This window comes from Melanaphis sacchari, unplaced genomic scaffold (assembly GCF_002803265.2).
Source record: "Melanaphis sacchari strain LSU unplaced genomic scaffold, SCAv2.0 Contig27_pilon_pilon, whole genome shotgun sequence".
In the NCBI taxonomy this organism is placed as follows: domain Eukaryota; kingdom Metazoa; phylum Arthropoda; class Insecta; order Hemiptera; family Aphididae; genus Melanaphis; species Melanaphis sacchari.
In genome coordinates, this window is record NW_020271152.1 from 2,842,779 (window position 1) to 2,864,974 (window position 22,196).

General features: G+C 27.0%; 1 protein-coding gene across 2 annotated transcripts in view; it reads left to right on the forward strand.

Moving 5' to 3' along the window:
- Window positions 1-20,461, forward strand: part of LOC112595411 (lateral signaling target protein 2 homolog) — a 33,078-nt gene extending 12,617 nt beyond the window's left edge. The window contains exons 2-9 of one of the 2 annotated variants that reach the window (XM_025340607.1): window positions 7,960-8,079; window positions 8,580-8,682; window positions 8,745-8,872; window positions 8,989-9,178; window positions 12,024-12,219; window positions 14,046-14,263; window positions 15,095-15,352; window positions 19,317-20,461. In XM_025340607.1, coding sequence (XP_025196392.1) covers window positions 7,960-8,079; window positions 8,580-8,682; window positions 8,745-8,872; window positions 8,989-9,178; window positions 12,024-12,219; window positions 14,046-14,263; window positions 15,095-15,352; window positions 19,317-20,269 — 2,166 coding nt within the window. In that variant the 3' untranslated portion in view covers window positions 20,270-20,461. The remainder of the gene's footprint in view (window positions 1-7,959; window positions 8,080-8,579; window positions 8,683-8,744; window positions 8,873-8,988; window positions 9,179-12,023; window positions 12,220-14,045; window positions 14,264-15,094; window positions 15,353-19,316) is intronic. The other variant, XM_025340608.1, reaches the window with a different exon arrangement.
- The last annotated feature ends 1,735 nt before the right edge of the window (window positions 20,462-22,196 follow it).

Consider the following 22,196-nt stretch of genomic DNA (forward strand, 5'->3'; position numbering starts at 1 on the left):
GATATTGAAGATAATAGGATATAGAAAATTAATTTTTGATGTTCAAATTTGCTTTATCAGATAAATTAAAATTTTGTATTTTTTTCAAAATACAGAAAACAATCTTACTTTTTTTAAGTAAAAATTCTTTAATAACCTAATTTATTTCATTAAGGTCAACCCATTTAGTATTAATAAATACTATTAACTTAACCTAATAAATTAATAAAATAATTTATAATTTTATAATGTTATAACGTCTTATTAGTAATTTGTAAATATAACATATAGTTGAAAAAAAAGGGTAATTTAAATTGGGGAACATTTATGATATCTCCTTCTTCCCGTAAATATATTAATGTAATAGTATGTTATAATTATAGTTAAGTTATAACTAAATTTATTTATAAATTTGACTTTGATTAATTAACTAAACTAACAAGTTCAAAGATAAATTTTTGTAAAATAAATTTTGGTACCAACATTTTGTCTTAATAATTTGTTCATTAAATTAAGTTTCATTATCTTTACTGTAATACGAATGAAAAATATTTATTTTGCTAACCTTATTCAAAACGATTTATTATAATACTATATTATATTGACTATATATCAATGTATTTATATTACTAACAAGAAGCATGCTATCTGCAAAGTATTTATGTTATTATATATTTTTGTTTTGTTGTATCAAATGTTTATTAAAAAAGATGAACTTTGTACCCACACCCGTATTAAATTATGCAATGTATTTCGATTAAATGTTAAAGTATTTTTTTTTAAAATTAATTTATTGATAATTTTGTTGTATGCAATCTATAATAAAATATGCAGCATACAATATATGTATACCTACCTATTACAGTATTACATATTTTAGCTGTATAAATTGATTTTGCTATTTAAGATAAACAAATATAAACGGCATTATATAGGATATATCTCAAGTTTGGTGTAAGTATTTATCTTAATTCACAGCAAAATCAGCGTTGGTGTTATTCATTTTGTGAACTAAGTTTACTGAAATAAACCATAGCCTGTCGGTAATTGAATAAAGAACTTGGTATATTTTCAAACGTAGTTCAAACTACTCTCAAAGCTTTTCTAATTCCTTAATTAGAACAATCTCTGAAACTTTTATACAGATCTGTTGAGTTTATGTATATAACTAACATGTGTTAATTTATAAATAATATATAAGATTTTATTATAGTAATATATCCACCTAGGTACCTACTTATTTATTCACATTGACATTTGTAGGGAAAGTACAATAGAATTTAACCTTCACCAATATATAATATAATAATATTATTATTAGGCATTATTATGTTCAATGTCCGGTTGTATATATTTTCACCATACGTCGGAACTAACTCTTTAAAAAAAAATATACATATATATATATATATATATATATATGTATGTACGCACACTTCAGTGACCATGTCGAGTATAATATAAATATAAATTGTATTATAATATAATAAATATCAGAAGTGATTGTTTCACCGACCACGTCCGAAAATCCGTAATTATTGTTTTCCTTATGCAGACTGTTGTGAACCGTTTTATATTGTTTGCTAAATACACATGTACGCACCCAGAGGATGCGTGTGTCTTCGTTCAAATATATAGGACGTGGATTACACATTTATACGTCGTCTATTATATTATTATAAGCGATTTACCCGTCGACCGCCCGTCGCGATGAGTTGACGATCATTCTTTGGTTTATATAATATTTTAATTGTTGAATAATTTTCTCACGCACGGTCTAATGCGCAAATTTTTTTTTAACGTCACCCTGCTGCTGTCGAGGTCATAAAATGTCTATTATTATTTGATCAAATATCTGTGTTGTTGTTTAAAATAACCTTAATACTTAATGCATTCTACTGATTATTAATAGGGAATCATCTAAAATGAACAAATTCATAATTGGTTTAATTTATTATGAACCCATTATTTATGAACCGTCCATAAGTGCATTAATTTTAAATATTATTATACATGATTACAACGTATAGTAAATGATTAATGCTAAATTATAATATACCTATGTACTGTAATAACGAGTATAGTATTGTTATTCTTTCATCTTCGTTCAAATTCCTACAAATATTGATATACAATTGACAATAACATAAATAACATAGGTCATAGCCTATGACTCATAGGTAATACTACTAATACTATAGACTGTATTATAATTTTTTTTTTTTATTCTTTTATTTGATATTTTTGTACAGAGAAAATAATAGTTTTTGTATAACAAAATTATATATTTTTTCTAATAACTTAACTTTGGTTTTAATTATTATAACTCAACGATTACAGCTATATTATAAATTATGATTTATTATACAGATGTAAAAATGATACGTAGCTTTAAATATGAGTTTTATTTTTTATGTAGTAGTGCAATTAGTTATTGTATTTTATTATTGTTGACTAATGTATAGTAACAGTAATAATAATAATAATAATAATAGTGCATTTATTTTATATGTAATATCACAGAATAAATAAAATATTTAAGCAAATTAATCTTTTTAATATATTAGTTAATATTGATGTTAATGATTTAGTTATACAAAACATACTTGTACGCACTACACATCATATTAATAAATTAAGGTTTGAAATAAAATTAGATTAAACATTAAATAAAAGCATAAAATAACTAAAAAATTAGTATAAAATAATTAAAATTTTTAAGACTTGGGTTATGATTTACGAGTCATGGTGAAAATGTTCAGGAATACTTGTGTTAGTTTTGTTTACCAAATAAAGTAATTTTGAGTATAAATATCTCACTTCAATCTAAGATATTAAAAACAAGAAAAATTAGACTAGTCTTAAGTTAGATATTGAAGTGTTGGAATTAAAAACATCAGATTTTTTTTACAAAACTGCCATAGTTATTACCAAAAGTTTTTATTGAAAGTAATAATTAATTACTTATTAATGATATATTGATATGTTTTCAATATAATTTTGTCATAACTTGATAATGTTTCATAAAAATTTATAGTAATATAAAAGTAAGACATCTGAGAAAATATTAAGCCGTAATAAGTATAATGTTCTATATTTTTGCGTAGTTTTTCTTGATAATTTTAAATATTTGAATCGAGTAAATATAAAAAATGTACACAAATTTACTAATTGAATTAATAATTAATTTATTAATTTGATAAATCAATAGAAATATAATCTCTTTCTGTTTTTTATTTCAATATATTAAATGCAATATAGTATATACATTACTATTAATTAGTAATTACCTATTATAATAATATTTCGTTTTATTGAAATCTAAATATAATATTTGAATAAATATACACCTATTTAATATTTAAAAAAAAAAAAAAAAAAATGTTTTTTTGATTATTCTATTGTATTATAAAAAATTGAATACATATTTTTTAAGCATTAACGCTTAATCAACAAGCTGAATATTAATAGCTTGATTTTCAATAGTAAAAACCTTAAAATGTACTGGATTCTATACAATATAAAAGAAGACGTGTTTTGTAATTCAATTTTGTCTCGGCTCAAATGTTAAAAACCTGTATGTATGTACGAGGTCAATCAGAGCCAACTGTCTCAAATAAAAGCGTATTGTAGAGTAATTTCCGAGTTGGAGGGGAAGTAACACAATGTTGTTGTTATGATTTATAATTTAAATCTAACGAATAAGCTCGTTTTTCATGATAACTTATTATATTATTATAAATATATATATATATAACATATACAATATATACATATATAAGTATATTACATGTGCGTAGTGTGTATTGTATGTATTATGTAGGTAGATCCTGGCAAAGGCCATCGGGCCATATGAAGGTGAAATTTAAATAAATTATATTTCTTTTTAGAGTACTTAATAACGGAATTTACGTCATTTAGTGCATGTATATGTACGTATGAGTAAAATGATATTATGCTATTTATATTTTGTAGAAACAAAACAATTATTTTAATATTTATTCTAATTTTATACTTAGAATATAATATTTAGTTAAATTGTTTTTAGGATTATTATTTTCGTCTTTGAAAAAAAAAAGTTATAAAAATGTTTAAACTAATTTTTTGTAAGTAAAAAGTATTTAAAATATATAATTTTTATTTTGATAAATTTACAATACTATTAAGCAGTTTTTTTATTTATAATTATTCAGTGGCCGTCCGATGGTTTTCAGGGCCCGGTGTAGAATTTTGCGGGGCCCCATATATATATTTATTTACTAATTATTTTTAAATATCTGTATTTATTTATTTTTTCTTAGGGACTTACTTTATTTTTTTTATAATTTTGTACTGTCATCGATCGTCATCGAAGATAAACAATTTTACAAATGCATGCGTGTAACTGTATAGCTATTATATATAATTCGCGTACTGCTAGAATAATATTATTATGTTTATTTATAGATCATATAAATAAACATATTGTATTCATATTACATAATTTGTAGGCCCCCCAAAAGCGCGGGGCCCGATGCCGTCGTACCACTTCCTCTCCCTAGGGCCGGCACTGTAATTATAACATTATAATAAATAATATTAAAATATTATTTTAAATTTATAGATTTATTATTATGTAAATATATAATACATATATGCATTAATGATATTGAATAAGTTAATTAATTATTCAAAATAATGTAGGTATTCATTATTTACATAATGTATTTAATATTTTTAAACATACATTAAGTTTATATATTTATTAGTTAGTCCTTAAAATAATATTGATAATAATATAATTTTGATAAAATATGTTTATTTACAAAAACCAGTCGTTGAAATAAAATTTCGATTTTTATTTTATTTTTAATTTAACTATATATTGATATGTAGTCATACTGGCTATTTTCAGTTCTTGTTTGTTGTGCCAATTATTATTTTTAAAAGTGAAAGATTCTTGAAATCCTCCAAATACTCGGCTTACCTTAAACGAAGTTACAGAGGTCGAAACACTCGAAACTTTCAAAACGTAAAATATTTAATTTTCTTCCGAAATTTTTTTTGTTTAATATTAAAATGCATTATCATAATATATTTGTGTTGTTTTATTCATTTGTGTATAATTAATTGTATAGTGTTTTGCTGCCAACGCTGAAATAGGTGATGAGAGAAAACTAAGTGTACGTATTTGGAGAATCCAGTTTGATGTCATAATATTTTTTTTCTTGTTATGCCTATAACCCTAAAAATTATTACTTACGTGTGAAACACCGTTGTGTTAAATGTGTGGGAATATTATGTCTATAATCATATATTCGATTATTTTATAAAAATATTTGAATTTACTTTCGCCGTCAAAGTTATTATTTTCAATGACTAGTTTTAGTTTAATAATTATTGTTGTGGTGTAACTTTTATCTATACCGTTTTGGGAGTTCTGCATAGTAATATTCGTAATAATTAAACATATGTTATTAAAAGCTAATAAGTAATGAATAAGACTGTATATTTATTGTTTAATACATTCCCACAATTTTTTTTCGTTACTTTGTAGAAGTATTCTTCATCAAGTTTGTTTAAAATTTGTCACACTATTTAACTTTTTCTAACATTCCTATACTATAATATTTTCATTTTTTAACAACAGATAATTCATAAAGTTTTTAAACAGTCCGCCAATTGCGATTAAAAGTTTTTTTTATACTTAAATCCTTTAATAATTTAACTTTTATTTTAAAAATAAATTATTTTTAAATTGTTGTTATCAATAACAATTTTTGATGAATAATAATTTTGATAGAAAAATATTACGTTATATGCTTTTACCATGTTGAAAACATCATAAAAAGTACTATAAAAGTTAAAATAAATTATAAAATTATATAGAACAATAACGACAATCTTAATTTTAAGTATTTTTGATAGATATTTTGTTTAAAATATTTTCATTTTTTTTTTTTTATCAATACTTTCTACTTTATTTTTTAATTTTTTAATTGATTAAATACATTTTAAAAATATTTTAAAATACTCATGTTAGTATATTTAAATATTTTAAGTATATTTTGCTAATTTTTGAAGTATTAGTGCTAGCATAATTTGCAATAAATCTAATGCATTAAATTTACGTCTATTTAATAATTAATGTAGGTATTTACTACTTATAGTTTAAATTTTATATTAACGTTACTTTAACGATATTATATAAATATTAATAAAGTTAATAATTTGAAATTTGAAATTAAGTGCTTTATGCTCATAGAATACTAATGCAACTTTTTATTTTACAAAAAGTACATTCCACCGCCATAAGTACCTATATTTTTTCACTGCATTTAAAAATTAATAATAAATTCACGTATGACATTGTGCGTAGAAATTTACAGTTTAATATTTATATATATGTATATACAGTTTCCCAATTCAATAGTCATCATAATTGTATATTATATATAGGTATAGTATTAAAAAAAGTGATTAATTTATTTCAATTACATATTTATTTTATAAAAAATAAAACTGATCATATTATTTTTATATTTTTAATGTAGTAAAGAGAGTTTAAATTATACCAATCGATCATATAATTTAATGTTTATAAATATTGGTTAAATTTGTTTTTCTTAAATTCTGATTCTTAATAATATACTTTATTCATTTCAAAATAATAAATATTATAGATTTGTGATTATTTTACAAGTTTTTTACAGTTGTTTGTTCAAACTTTAAACTCCGACTATTGATAAATGTATATTAAGTCATATAACTAAATGCATAACTTATTTATGTATTTAATCATATAAACTGATATTAATTATTTTTGATTAGAATTGTATTATTTAGTGACAAGGGGATTTTTTTAATGCCAAATAGATACATTAAAACATACAGTTGTCTGTTTACACTCGCACAACAAAAATAATGTAAGTACTGACGGTACATTGAAAATATAATAAATTAAAATCCTCCTTTGAAATATATATAACGTATATATTAAGTTTTAAAGTAAAACAATATGTCGTTAATTATAAATTTATAAATTTTTATAAAATATTCATTATAACTTAGGGTTTTTTACATGACATTGAACAAATTCGGTTATGGTTTTTTTTTTTTTTTGTTTATTATATTTAATACAAATAGTATTTGCTATCTAGTATTTACGTATATATTAAAATATTAAATAGCATGAGTTGTATGGTTTAATATACTACTACCGCGATCGAATAAAACGCTCCATTGCTCACGTCGTGTTTTAACACAATCTATCTCTTACGAGAATCTGCTTATATTTAAGGTACTCTTAAATAATGTATTATTATTATTTATTATTAAGTAATATTATTATGTGTATAGTGAAATAAAATCATACTCATAATAGTTATGATAATGATGATGTAACATATCTATACCTCTCTATGTTTCGCTGTACTGTTACCGGAGGCGACTTCCTTTCAGGTCATCTTTCATATTGTAGAAAAACAAGTTTGGCCCTAGCTCCAAATGAAATCATCATAATTATAATCATACAGTGGTCACTAATTGATAGTAGTATACCATAAAGTGTACAAACTTTAATTGTACGAGTGTTGAACATATTTTTATCAAATCATGTATATTCGTCAAATATTTTGTATAATTTTTAAAACAAAATGTATTAATTGCACCATGATTTATTATGTATATATTTAAAAAATATTGTATTAGTGTTTACTCGTATATATTTTTATATGTATGTTATTAATAATTAAAACGGAATAAATACTTAAATACGTAATTTTATATAAAAAATGACATACCTTAATACATAATACGACATTTAACTGATATTCATTTAGATTTTTTAGACTGTATCTTGAATTTATATGTAAATTAATGTTAATATAAATATTATAGATACGATAAAAGCGGAATTCAATGACTGCATTTTTAAAATAAAAAATAATAATATTGAAAATGGAATATAAATGTATAATAAATAAATGATTTATGTTTTAGAATCAAATACTTGACCGCGTGAAATGTGATCATGTAACTGTTACAAAACCAGAAGAAGATCGACGGAGAAGGACCATAATTGTAGAGAAAAAAAATGGAAGTTATGGCTTCATGCTACAAGTAAATATTATTGAATACCTATATTTTTAGTACGAAATTCTGACTGTCTAGTATCTACCTTTCTAATAATTATTATTTTTAAAACAAAGTGTTGTTTTATAAAATGTAAAAATCTCTACTTTTTTTATCTAATCAATGAAAAAAATTTTTTTTAAATAACTATCTACTTATTTAAACGATCAATTATACATTTTTTAATATGTTGTTCAATACCGTAACTATTTCTCAGTAACTTATGTGTGACTATAACTTTAAATACCTATAGTTAATGTTTAATATATTATATTTTTCTATATTATCTTTAAGTTTTAAGAATTATATAGATAATGAATAAAGAGCTGGTACAAGTGGAGTATTTACCTTTTGTTTTTTTTATTAAACTGAAAGTCCAATAGTTGTTTATTCATGAGTTTATGACTTATATCTTGTATGTTTAAAATACTTTAAATTATTACAATAGATATAGGTATATAATAATGATTTTATTTATTTTTTTAAAGAGTTATGGCATTCATTATAAAAAAGAGCAAGAAATTGAAATGATAACATATGTGGATCATGTAGACTATGATGGGCCAGCATATAGAGCTGGGATGAGAGAAGGTAAATTGAATCAACTTTTCATAGATGAAATATCATAACTGACATTGTACGACCTGTTGTAGGCGATGTAATACTATCAATAAATGGCGTCGATATGGAAAAAGCTGATCATAAAGCATTGGTAAACTTTATAAAAAGCTGTGATTCACGAATGAGAATGGTAGTACTATTTGAAGACTGCGTGCGAAAAGTGAGAATTGGAATAATTTAATATATAATAATATAAATTAATTTCGATTTTACACAACATACCTAAATATTTTTATGTATACGAAATAAATGAAAAAATAATGCACTTTTTTATAGGTCGACTTACACATGAGATACATACAACTACAACGTACGCTTCAGGCCAAGGTTGAAGAACTAGAAAAGGTCGAAATTAAAGAGAGAGAGCTCATGGAAGGAAAATGGAAAACACACAGTTTGCCAGCAAGAAAAAAGTCTAGTCATTCTTCTAAGGACACTATCAACCAAAAAATATTGACTGAAAACGGTAATTATACAATACGATATATCTATAAGAACTAAAGGAAACGTGCCTCTACTTACTGTATTTTTTTACCACGCTATTTTTATAACTAATAAGTTACCCACATATTAGGGTTATATGTTTTTTTATTTTATTACATTCAATTAGTTTTTTAAAATTTACTTTCGTATAGAAAATAAAATTATAATCTTTTATATTATTATAATAATTATTACGTGAGGTGATTTATTTTTATACGGCTTTATTTGAAGTTTTACCGAATCGATTTGCATGATTTTTTTTTTTTTTTTGAATAATTTAAGTGTTAAAATGAGCCATTTATTGAGAAGATTACAAATAATTAATTAATTAAGTAGTTTTAACGTTACCGCATTACGTGTTGTAAAAGTAACATGCGTTTTCGTATGTAAATGTATACGTAAACGTCATATTCATGGGTTATTACTTATTGTGAACGTAATACTGCTACATCAACTGCTGTCATTGACATGGCTTTTTTTTTTATCTATTATAAAATATAAACGTTGAACGAAAATTTTACGAAATAGTCGTTGACGGTGGCGCGACAGCTGTTGCCTACCGTTGGCATTGGTTTTAATATTCACTAGCTGTGAATTTGTGATTTCACGGTCATCTAGAATTTTAACTTTAAATATTAAAAATACAGTGCAAATAAGTGTTATATAAGTATAGCTTAAAAGTAATCGATATTAATTTTATTTTAGTTCATTTTCTTAGTATTTTAATGCGAAAGTTAAACTAGTGCTTATAGTAATAATTGCAATTGGTTGTGGGTCCGAGCATAGCTCGTATTTAAACCGGAACTATGATGTGATATCTCAACCTGACTAGAAATTGTAATTTTTAACAGTCCGATTACCATTAAATATTTTTGATATACTGCTATGCTATATGTACCAAATAATAATAAATTGATACAAAGATAATATTTCCTCTATTAAACTTTTAATGATATGTATATTCAATATATTTTATGTACAGTTAACAGATCACTGATATTCTTAAAGCCTTACTATATAGTAAGATATTTTACAATAACATAAAACAAACTTTTCGCGTCCCAGATAACTACATTTAACTTCATTTATGCATGTTATTTACATTTTGAGATTTCGGACATGAATAACCTACTAATATGGAATGACGCATAATTTACTGTGATTTATGGCTGATATAGGTAACAAAATAGTTTTAAAGTATTTTATGTTTTCGCCGATAACGTGCCACGCGTTACGTTATTATTAATAATTTTGAGTTGTTAACCAATTTTTTAGAGAAATAATAATCATTCTTTTTATTAAAAATACAACTCAAATATTTATACTAGTTTTTTTCTTATATTTTGTGTAATAGTTTTACCTGTTAATTAATTATTTATGTATGACTTAATAATATTTTGACTTATGTAATTAACTTATTTATTGTAGTTTGTATATATATTTATTGAAAAGAATACTTTTAAATTTTTCAGCATAATATTAGTCTGTATTTTTCCCTGTGTATATAACTTACACACAACAATGATAATAAGAAGCCTGAAAATAGAAATCTTAAAGTAAGGCAATAATCAAATTTGATGAAACACCTATGTTGAGGACTTTATTCTATAATATTTAAGTAATATAAAAAGCGAGAAAATGAATAATTAGAATTGATATTTGTTTTATCATTATTATTAAGTATATATTTTTGTAACAACTATTTTATGACAAAGTAGTGGAGGTACTATAAGAGGAATTTTATTTACTCTATTATTTTCATGATTTTTATCAATTGAACTTATTGTTCAACTTCTCTAAAAGAAGGTCTAATAAAAAATTGTATCAAAAAAGAAAATAATTTTCTTTTATACATTTTAAAAATATAATACAATTTAAAAAATTTAAAATTAGTTTATTTATAAATGTTTGGAGTAAATTTATTAGACATAAAATAGTATATGATTAATCAATAAATAAAAAAAAACAGAAATTTCTTTAAATAATATTATAACACATTAAAATATATTAGCTTCAATTGTATTTTAATATAAAACAATTTATATTTATTTACCTGATATCAGATACATTACTTATGAACTTCGTATTATTCTTCATAAAAATAATTGTATTTCATATGAGAACTTTAGTTATAATAAATGTATGTTTTACTTTTTTTTCTTTATCCAATTTTTTTAAATATGAATCTATCTTTATCATAAATCACAAGGCAATATTCGGGTCCATCGAAATTTAAAATGTTCACTAACGAAATATTCAGGCATTTATTTTTTTCAGGACTCGCTGACTGACTACATTTTGACAGCAGTTAGACTGTATCATAGTATTTTATAATGATTATTATTATGCATTTTCATAAAAAAATTGTTTATAAAAATCAAAATAATTAAAATAGTTAAATATAAGAGATTTTCTAAAAATAGTATGTAAAATTAAATTCAAATATGTATTGTTTCAAATAATATTTAACATATCAGTAACCCACACGTTCCAGCTTAATTTTGATTTAAAAATTAAAAAGTTTATGTATTCGGAATATTAATTGGAATCAATAAAAATTGGCATACAAATTCAAATTTTTGGCTTTACGTTGTTAAATTTCATATATTAATTCAAAAAATTAATCATTAAGCAGGTAAATTATATTTTCATCATATTCAAAAACCTTAAAACAAAATTTTTAAATTTTTTTTAAAATTAATTTTATTAATATCTATGTTAAAAATTTGAATTGCTATACTGAATTTAATGACCTTGATAAGGTCTGTCCATATTTTTATTATTTTCATTTTTTAACAGACACTGATTTAATGATTAACAATTTACAGGTGAAAGTTCTATGTCTAGGCCTACATTATCGACTGAAGACGTGGCCAAAGCACAGCCAATTTATGTGCCCAAACAAAATTTTATGTTGGCTTATCGACCACATCATTTTATTGATCAGCACGGACGTTCCTATTACTTGCATCAGCCTGCCACTGCCATAATTAATGGAGATTCAAGTTACGTCGGTTGGCAAAGGTACTTACAATTGTGTATTATATACAATCCAATCCATTATAGATCATTGACATATTTAGTGAACTTAAGTAATTTAAGAACTGTCATTTCCATCCCATATATAAAATTTTGCTGCGATGTTAGGATTGGTAAAAATAAATTATTTTTTATTTTAAAATTTAAATAACAGTTAACTTTATGGTAAGCAATTAGTACCAATAAAATCTAACTATGATTTGTACATATAAGAATATACTCATACAAAAGTTTACTAAAAATAAAAAAATAAAACACTAATTATTATTAATTATTAATACTTAACTACCGAAACTACCGACCTACTTAGTACTTACTATTATGCTAATTTTAATAATATAATATTAACTAGAATTCTTGAAAATATGTTAATACAAGTAGACTAAAATATTATACCTTAAGTGTGTAATATTTGTTTTTATGTTTATTACACTAATTAACTATTTAAGGAATCAAAATAAAAGTAAATTCATTACTTTCACCCGTGTTAACGGTTAATGTTACAGTTGTTATTCATAGTGTGAAAAAAATCATTAACTATGTATCCTTATTACTATATATTTATTTAAGGAATAGAAGAACCTATAATTACTAAAATTATTCAAAGAATATCATGTTATTTAGTCGTAATTTAAAATTAACTTTAAATGTTAATTTTTTAAAAGATATACAGTCATGCAGATATATAGATCATCAATATAATTACAAATATTATAAATACAAATTATTTCGATAATTTGTGGTATACATTTCTATAGTCATCAAATTTGATTTATTTGATAATTCAAGTAATATCATAAATAATTTTAAAATTTTCAATTGTACTTTATTAAAAAAAAAGGGTTACGTTGTTATTTAAAAAAAAGCTACGTAAAATTATAGGTCACATACTTATATAGTTATATACACCGAAAATCATTTTAATAACTTATGGGTATTATCCATTAAACAAGGCATGTGGTAGTGTGATAAATGTAGATCCGTTATTTGCTGGTCAAACACTCTACCAAAAAACTTAAATTGAGTTGGAGTCTAGTGTCATTTTCCGTTTTGCTCGGGCTATTTTTGCTGCAATTAACTTTTTATACAGTACAAAATATATTTGTAAGTATTGACAATCAATAATGTTCTAATGACTCTATCGTTTCACTATTATAGTAAGTATTGTCTTCAGACTGACTTAACATAATACCACGATAATTCATCTCCAGATTTGAAAATTAATTACATTTCGATTTCTACATGTTTGAGATAAATAATAATCGTGTTTTTATTTTTAATATTATAATTTTTATGTAAATATAATATGATGTATAAATAGTAACATATATACAGTTGCTTGTACGATCGTTATTTTTTTCTATGGCTTTTATATATTCACCGGTGTGAGAGTATTTGAAATTCCCTGTGACGTATAGGTGAAATAACCATGCGTCCCATTTTAAACTGGATAATCTCGTTTTCGGTCTCTATTTTCACAGTTTGATTTCCAGGATACTCAAATCTCCCATTTTCTAAATGTGAGCTAAAAATAACAAAAAATATTTTTATCATTAAACAATTTTTACTATATCTATGTACACAATTGTGGGGAAAATTGTATTTATTTGAGCATGTATGGTGGACTGGAAAAGAAAACCGAGAATAAAAAAAAATAATAACACTATATAATATTTCTACTGTTACTTTATTTTCCTCATTTTAACCTAAAATATATTTTTTAGTCAACCTTTAAAATACAACCTGTATGCTATATGTATCAATTATCAATGCACACATACTAATCGTAATCGTGTATCATGTATTTTCAGCAATCGTTCGAATAACAGCAGCAAAAACTGCGACCAACAGGAAAACTGGGCGCCACCGGATCAACCGGTCCAGCAGAGGAGACGATCACATTACGTAGTTGAAGTCAGCCGACGGTGCAGCACGTCGTCAGATGTACCTAATCGTTCACAGCAACAGCAGCCTCACTGCAAACAGCACAACTTTACTAGCAGAGCATCGCAACGGTCTTCATCACAAGGTAAATATTGGATACCTATACTAGTTACATTATAAAATGTACATACGCGTCTATATACGTAATATAATACGTATGTATTAAAATTAATGCTTTATTTCTAATGTTAAAATCACAATTAATTCACGTCGTCAGAATAAAAATTACCGTGGAAATATATTACTCATTTACAAATTGCATTTATAATTATAAATTATATTGACGTGCGCAATATGTTTTTTTACGGAAAGGCTATAGAAGCAATATTATACCCCATAGGATATTCTATCCTTTAGTATACTTGAAAACATTTTTGGATTAAATCTAATAATATATACCCTTCTTTACAAACATCCCAAATTGTGTTTTTGCGTGGCAATAATAATATAATATTATGACAATAATTACGTATGCGCTGCGTTACAATAACGGTTTTCAGGTAATGTACCTAATTATAGTAGAGCTTGCACAACTGGAAAACCATAGTAAGCAATAATTTACCTGAAACGTTCTAAAAAAACAATTTATTTTTGCCAATTCGTCATACTTAGTAATTGCTGCATATTTTTGCTTTCATTGGTTTTCGAGTTTAAGAGTCCTACTGCGGTCACTGCGCAAATGCGTAACACGTGGCGTTATTTATGTATTCATTTATAATATTAATAATTGCTTTGGAGCCGCTTTGCACCTTTACACTCGCTCATTCCTCATATTTATACACTTAAATATACAACACGGCAAGCGGTGGTATGTTAAATTTCTTCTTCTTCTTTTTTGTCTCGGTCTTTGTCTTCTTCTCTTTCTTCTTCTTCCGTTTTTGTTTGTTTGTTGTTTCCTATATGCTTTCCGGTGTAGGCGATAACTGTCCACGATGGGGTTGTATACGTACTGGTGGCGGATCGTCCGGTCGGCGTAGGAATGACGGAGGACACGATGCCGACAACGACGACGACGACGACGATGAAGACGACGACGGAGGCAGCGTGGAGGCGTACGATCTGGCGACGGACGGCGGGGCGGCGTGCTGCCCAGGATCGCAGTGCGTGCCCACCAGGAGACATCGGCGCAGACGCAAATCGTCGTCGGCTCGTGGCGGCCGCGACAAAAGCCCAGGCAAGCTACGATTGCTGCTCCAGCAGCCCCAGGGGCCTCGATGTTGGCCGCGTTGCTTTGCGCTGTGGTTTGGTGGATGCCGACTTAGTGATTTTTGTTGTGGTCGATGTCGTCACACTCGCACTTGAAATAGTTTACACGATAATAAAATACGCATGCAACGATCACACGAATACGCATTGTCGTCGTTATAAGCTAAGATTGCTACTTTTTGCTACGTTACACAGTTAGCGGTGTTGTAGACAGTATAATATGATATAGTAATTTTTTAGTATTGTATAGTAAATAGTACGAAAAAAAAATATCGTTGTTATCGCAGTAGATAGCCCTAAAGTATATAATATACCGCACACGCGCCTTCTGCCCACCCGCACCACTTTTTTTTACTCTCAAATCTGCACGTTTATATGCCTATACTATTGATAATATTACTATTACATGTAGGTTTTTAGTATTTGTTGTTGTTTTATATTTACCTATATAGATAATATTTTTTCACATTTTTCTGTTTTTTTTTTTCATGTTGTTTTTGTTTTCTTGAATATATTTTACTAGGATCGCATTCACATCATGTTATATAGATAATAATATTGTAAGCATGCTATATATATATATGTGTATATTGTATGTACCTATAAATATATATATACGCGCATATGTATACGCATACATTAAAAGTATCATTTTTCATTTTACATGTTTTCAAGGTTTTATTTTTGAGTTTTTGTTATTGTTTTTTTTTCCAGTTATAGGCAGACTGTAGGGTAGACTTTTTTATGTTTCTCGATTTCGTCACACGCACATTTCTAATGTTTCTAATGTTCCAATAATTTTAATAATATTATATACTATATAGTACCTATTAAATTATTATTATTAGGCTTATACACAAGAACTAGTACTTAAATTTATTTTAACGTTTTATGCACCTATCCAGTAAAAAACTGAAATCACTATTAAATTTTCACCGTCAGAGAATAATATATATATATAATATAACAAATTATATTTTATTAATGCTGTCATGGACTTGTATAATACTATTATATTATTTATACTACATTTGACCGAATTAATATTTTTATTGTTTTTTTTTTTTTTTATTTGTGTATTTTATAATTATTTTGTTATATCACTTTTTTATGTATATCATTTACGCGTGTTACGGGTTCATCATTGTAAACACGTTGTACATTTGTTTTCTCGTGTGAGAAATATATTATTATTTTATCCATTCAAAATAAATTACCATATTATCATAATGTATAATGATAGATATTAAACGCATGGGTTAATACGTTTATTTATTATTTTTTTAGCCTTGTCTTGCATGTCAGTAGAGTTGACGGTTTATGTAGTACACTAACAGTAACGTAGCCAGGGTTTTAATTTTGGGGGCTGATAATTATTGTTTCATAAAGGAGGCTGAACTAGAACCACTCATTAGTTTGGTATGACGCTGATGCCGTAGGTATACAATATTTTAGATTTTCGCAATTTACAGTTTTAATACATATTATTATTACGTCCTACGTAATATATACGTTCATAGAATACTGAAAAATGTCAACTTCCGCCCTCCTTTTCGTGCTGGTCACGCTGCAGACTAAGAAACTTGTAACGTTTATGTTTATATATATATATGTATTTGTTATACTTGTGAATTATTTCATCGGAATGCCGGAATTAAAAATTAATGACCACCTGCAATCCATGTTTAAAAAGAAATATAACTCCAAAATCATCAACTACGTACATAAAGCTGCACTTTGTCACGCGAAACATGGGAATTTGCAACATGCATTTTTAATTAGCATATAAAAGGCAAATAAAAATATTGTTTTCATGTGCCAAACACATGACATGGTGGCGGTTACTATGGTGGATATTTTTAAACATTTGTTTGTTCGCTTATGCAGATTCTAGCTTGTAGAGCCAAATCACTTTGGTATAAAAGTGTTGGCTACCTTTAGCCAACAATTTATGATATTCGCATGTCGCGTATATCGGTTCATTGACATCAAAACAGGATTCGTTCCTATTATTTTATTAAAATTTAACTTGAAATATGTTTGCATGTACCGGGTACATTGTACCCAAGTAATTGACGTATATAGTGATAAAATATGACAATGGTTAAATAAAAATAAGCTTAATAGATTATGATAATTTAAAAATCTCACTAAAAATCTTCTATTATAATTTTTAAATCAAAAACTTCGATTTATTTTATGAGTTTAACGATTTTAAACTGTTTCTATATGAATAATGAACCGTATTCGTGTAAAATAGTTAGTATATTATACTATATTTATACTATATTATTTATATTATTTACAGTTTTATGTATTGTGGAATGAGAGATAGCTTAACTATTCATTAGAAAAACTTGAACTAAAATTTTTAGTCTGATTTTTTTTTACAAGAGAAGTGCATCACTTTTTATGATTGACTTAATGATAATTTTATTTAATGACGACACAATAACTGATAACAAACATTTTTAATTCAATATTACATTACACCATTATTGTCTACACATTTCAATATATTTCCAAAAGATTTTTCTATTTTTGTAATTATTATTTTTACAAAATTCAGTATTCAGATTGATAAAAAAAACAACATGATTCAAATTTGTTTACATATTTTTAATCATTTTTAAAGTTTTTACTTTTTTTGAATATTTCTTCATTTATATCTTATTCCAAATCAAAATATTTTTTAGCGTACTTTTTAACATAAATATTGAACTTTTAATGTTAATTAGTTATAATAAGTATTTAATGTTTCGATTTGTGGAGAGAACCAATACTTATGATTAAGAGGACCCCGTGCCAATTTATAAGCTTCTCCACTCACCTTAACTTCAATTATAAAAATATTCTTCTCAACAGTATAAAATTATATATGTATGTTATCATTTATAAAAGTGCAAAACTTAAAAACTGATGATTTAAAATTTTAAAAAATATCTTTATTTTTTATGTTGGTTTGCATTTATATCAAATTATATAAATAAAATGTTTAAAAAAAAGTTAAAACTTTAGGAAGAAATTTGAATTAATAATTTCTTATGTACCTTTCGTAACCAAAAGCACATAATAGAAATATTTATAGAGTGGATCACTAAGTAAGCTCATCCTCATTTTTTCTTCAATAGGGCAATCATTCAAAATTAAATTATTGGAATTTTTAAATCCGCTTAAAAATCATATTTCAAAATGTTTAAGATTGTTTTTATTTCTTGATAGAGTGTCATTTAGCTGTAAAAACTTCTGTTTTTCAAATAAGATCCTCTTTTATACTGTAAATTATGTAGTCGATAATCTTTTAAAGCATTCTTAAGTGGGTTACTAATTAATTTTCCCAGTAGTTAAAATGTTTACACTAAAGACAATTGTCCTTAAAAATACATCCTCAAAAATATTAAATAGATGAAACATTGGATCTAGTATTTATTATACTTTGGCTATTTTAAAAAAAATTAAATTTTGACAGATTAATATCAATGATTACAATTTTCAAATGATCATAGCCTTCACGACTTTTAAACCAATTATCACGGATTTCGAAAAATTATCTACTAAATAATTGACATTAGTAAAAGAGGGTTGTTATTTGAAAACAAAAGCTTACATTTCTACAGGACACTACTCGAGTGGTAAAAAGTATCTCAAGAATTTGAAAATATGCAATATTTAGTAAGTATGATTGAAATTTCAATTATCGAATTTTAAATAACTGCATTGTTAAAGAAAAAAACTAGACGAGCTTGCTCAGTGAAGCAAAACCATATTTACAAGTATATACACATCATAATACTACTCATATGACGTTATTTCATCATCATTGATGTCGCTACATTATTGTTGTTATACATGTGTATATATATATATTTATTGTCATATACGACACGTTTATAATCGAAACAATCGACATTGTGTGTTGTGTGTGTTCGCAGACTGCAAATCGGAAGGTTCGTACTGCCGGAAAGGACACGAAAAGCGACGAAACTCGACCCGGAACGACGTGTCCGACGAACACATGTCGCTGCAGCATGCGGCCGGTGGTAACCACGGTTACACTAACCTGGTTAACGACCGGTACGCGTCGGACGAGCGGATGTGCCAGAGCACGTCGATCGGCGGCGGCCGACCGTCGCAGAACAGCCTGACCGAGAACAGCCCGGCGTCGTACACGACGTCGCTGAGCACGGACACGCTGTACTGGGACGACGACCCGATGGCCGCCGGTCAGCAGACGTTGTCGGCCGCTTCGCGACAGCACTCGGTCAAGTCGCAGTCGTCGTCGACGTACCGGCGGGACAACTGCGCCGTCAAACCGGTCAAGTCGTGGGACAACTTGACCACCAAGGCGTTCGGTGGTTACGGGTTCGGCTACGAGTATTTGGACCGCGACCAGATCGTCAACAACAACAACAACAACGGTGGCGGCGGTGGTTCCGGACAACATCACATGGTGTACCTGCAGCTGAAGAACGTGAAGGGCGGACAGAAACACCACGGCGGCCACCATCACCACCATCATCATCATCATCACCAACACTCGCAGCAGCACCACAACAATCACAATCAACAGCGCTCCAACCACAACGGCGGCGGCGGCGGCGGCGGCCACCATCACCACCGCCACAACGCCGATGGCCGGATCCGTCACCCGACCAAGTCCACGGAGGCGCTGCTCTCATTACCTCCGCAGTATCCGATCGCGGCCATCGAGTCGTCGACCAGCTGCGAGTACTTGGACGCGTGTTCGTCGCAGTCGTCGTTGGCGGCCGGTGGAGGTTATTTCGCGGGCTACGTCAGGAACGACAAGGCCAGTCAGACGGACTGCCGGAGATACTCGGCACAGCATCAGCAGCAGTTGCCGCCGGCCGAGGTGACGAGGCTCTGATGAGAATCTCTAATAGCGCAAATTTTATCAAAACATTTTTTTTTTAAAACGATTTTTTCGTTCTCTACCGCGTCGAGTCAACGCGCGTTTGTTCTTCTCGGGTTTTTTAACGCGACGAGAAATTTTATTATAAACAAATATTAGGTACCTACTATTCCGCCATTATATGATTTTTTTTTTTTTGTTTCTTGTGCGTACTGTACTCAAATTATATTTACGAATAGCATTATTATTATTATTATTATTATTATCATACTATATATATATACAATCTTTTCAGATTTATCTCTAGTCAATATTATAATATTATACTATTACTATCGGCCCAGTCTTAAGCTACGCGTCCGTTATTATTAATCATATTATTATTATATATTATATATTATATATATTATATATTCTAATATCTTAGACTTTAAAACATAATATATAGTGTATCTCATGTAATATTATATAATTTATGTTTGAATTTTATCTATACCGTGAAATAGTGGACCTCTTCGTCGGTTTAAGAGGCGCGCGTGTTATTGTAATAACATCTATTCGTCGTCGCCGCAACGGTCGGATTGGATGTCGCGTACAAATGATCATACAAACTTAAATAATTTACTTGTAATATCATTGTGTGCGAGACGGACGAAATCGTTTCCAGTTGGTTTTCCGCCACAGCCGTCAAGCTATAGGCATGTTTTACTCGTGACCACTGGTTGTTAATATATTTATCGATGTCCGCTTCGGGATATGTTCTTCTAAACAATCTCGTTCGAAATAAATGCAATAACGTCTTTATTTCACGATCTGGACAAACATCATAATATTTATGTGCTATCCAAAATCACTTTTTCGATAATAGATGTTAATAAAATATATTTTCTCTTATGAGCTATACATTGTACCCAGACATATCGCATTCATCAAACAAATTGATAGTAATATACCTACGTTTTTAATGTATTCGTTTGTTTGGTTTCGGTATTTGTTTTTTTAATCGTGGAAAATTATACATTAGTTCCGAACCAGGTCCACTGTTTCACGTGTTATTTTTATTTTTTTTTATCTGAGTGTGAGTATATAATAATTATTTGCTTTTATAAATCGTATAATTTTCTTTTTTAATAATCAAATTCATCAATTGTACTTTTATATTGGAATATACATTACCTACATCAATAAATAAATGTAAAAGAAAAAATCCAAAACAAAAGAACACAAAGAATTTTATAGACTATTATACTGTTTGTAAGTTGTTTGAAACTATAATATAAAATAAATAATATATAATATTATGTAGTATTTAATGTGTTGGATAGGTATATATGAAAATATAGTTAGATAATGTCGCCCACGATAATGACCAACAGTATCAGAGAACATAATTTTATCGTTTACATAAATAACATTTTATTCGGGTATTGTTAAAATTTTGAATGATTCCCACTTCGTTTGAAGATATAGAACGTCATGAGTATGAAATATTTTTTAATAAATATGAAATGAATTAATGGATAACTGTAATTAGAGTAAATGTAGGTACCCTACTCGTACGAATATGTATCCTTATTATTCACCATCACCAATGATTAGAATATATAGCCTTAGATAGGACATTTAAGAAAGGTGTTAAAGAAAATACTATAAATAGGTAGACAACATTTTAGAGTTATTTAATGATACCCACTTTTATGCTAAAAATTGGCAACTATAGGTGTCAAGGTATAATAAATTGTCGTCGATTAAAATTAATTGACGTAGATATAGACTATAAGTCATGATTGAATCGTAAATCGTCAAGTCAAATACTCTACCATGTTAAACATTTGAAGATTACTCATGGAAAATGTGATGGAAAACATTGTTAATTAATTTTAAATGGCGTATAAAATCAGTGATGGCGACAGGGTTTAAAATTTTCAATTATATCCGTTAT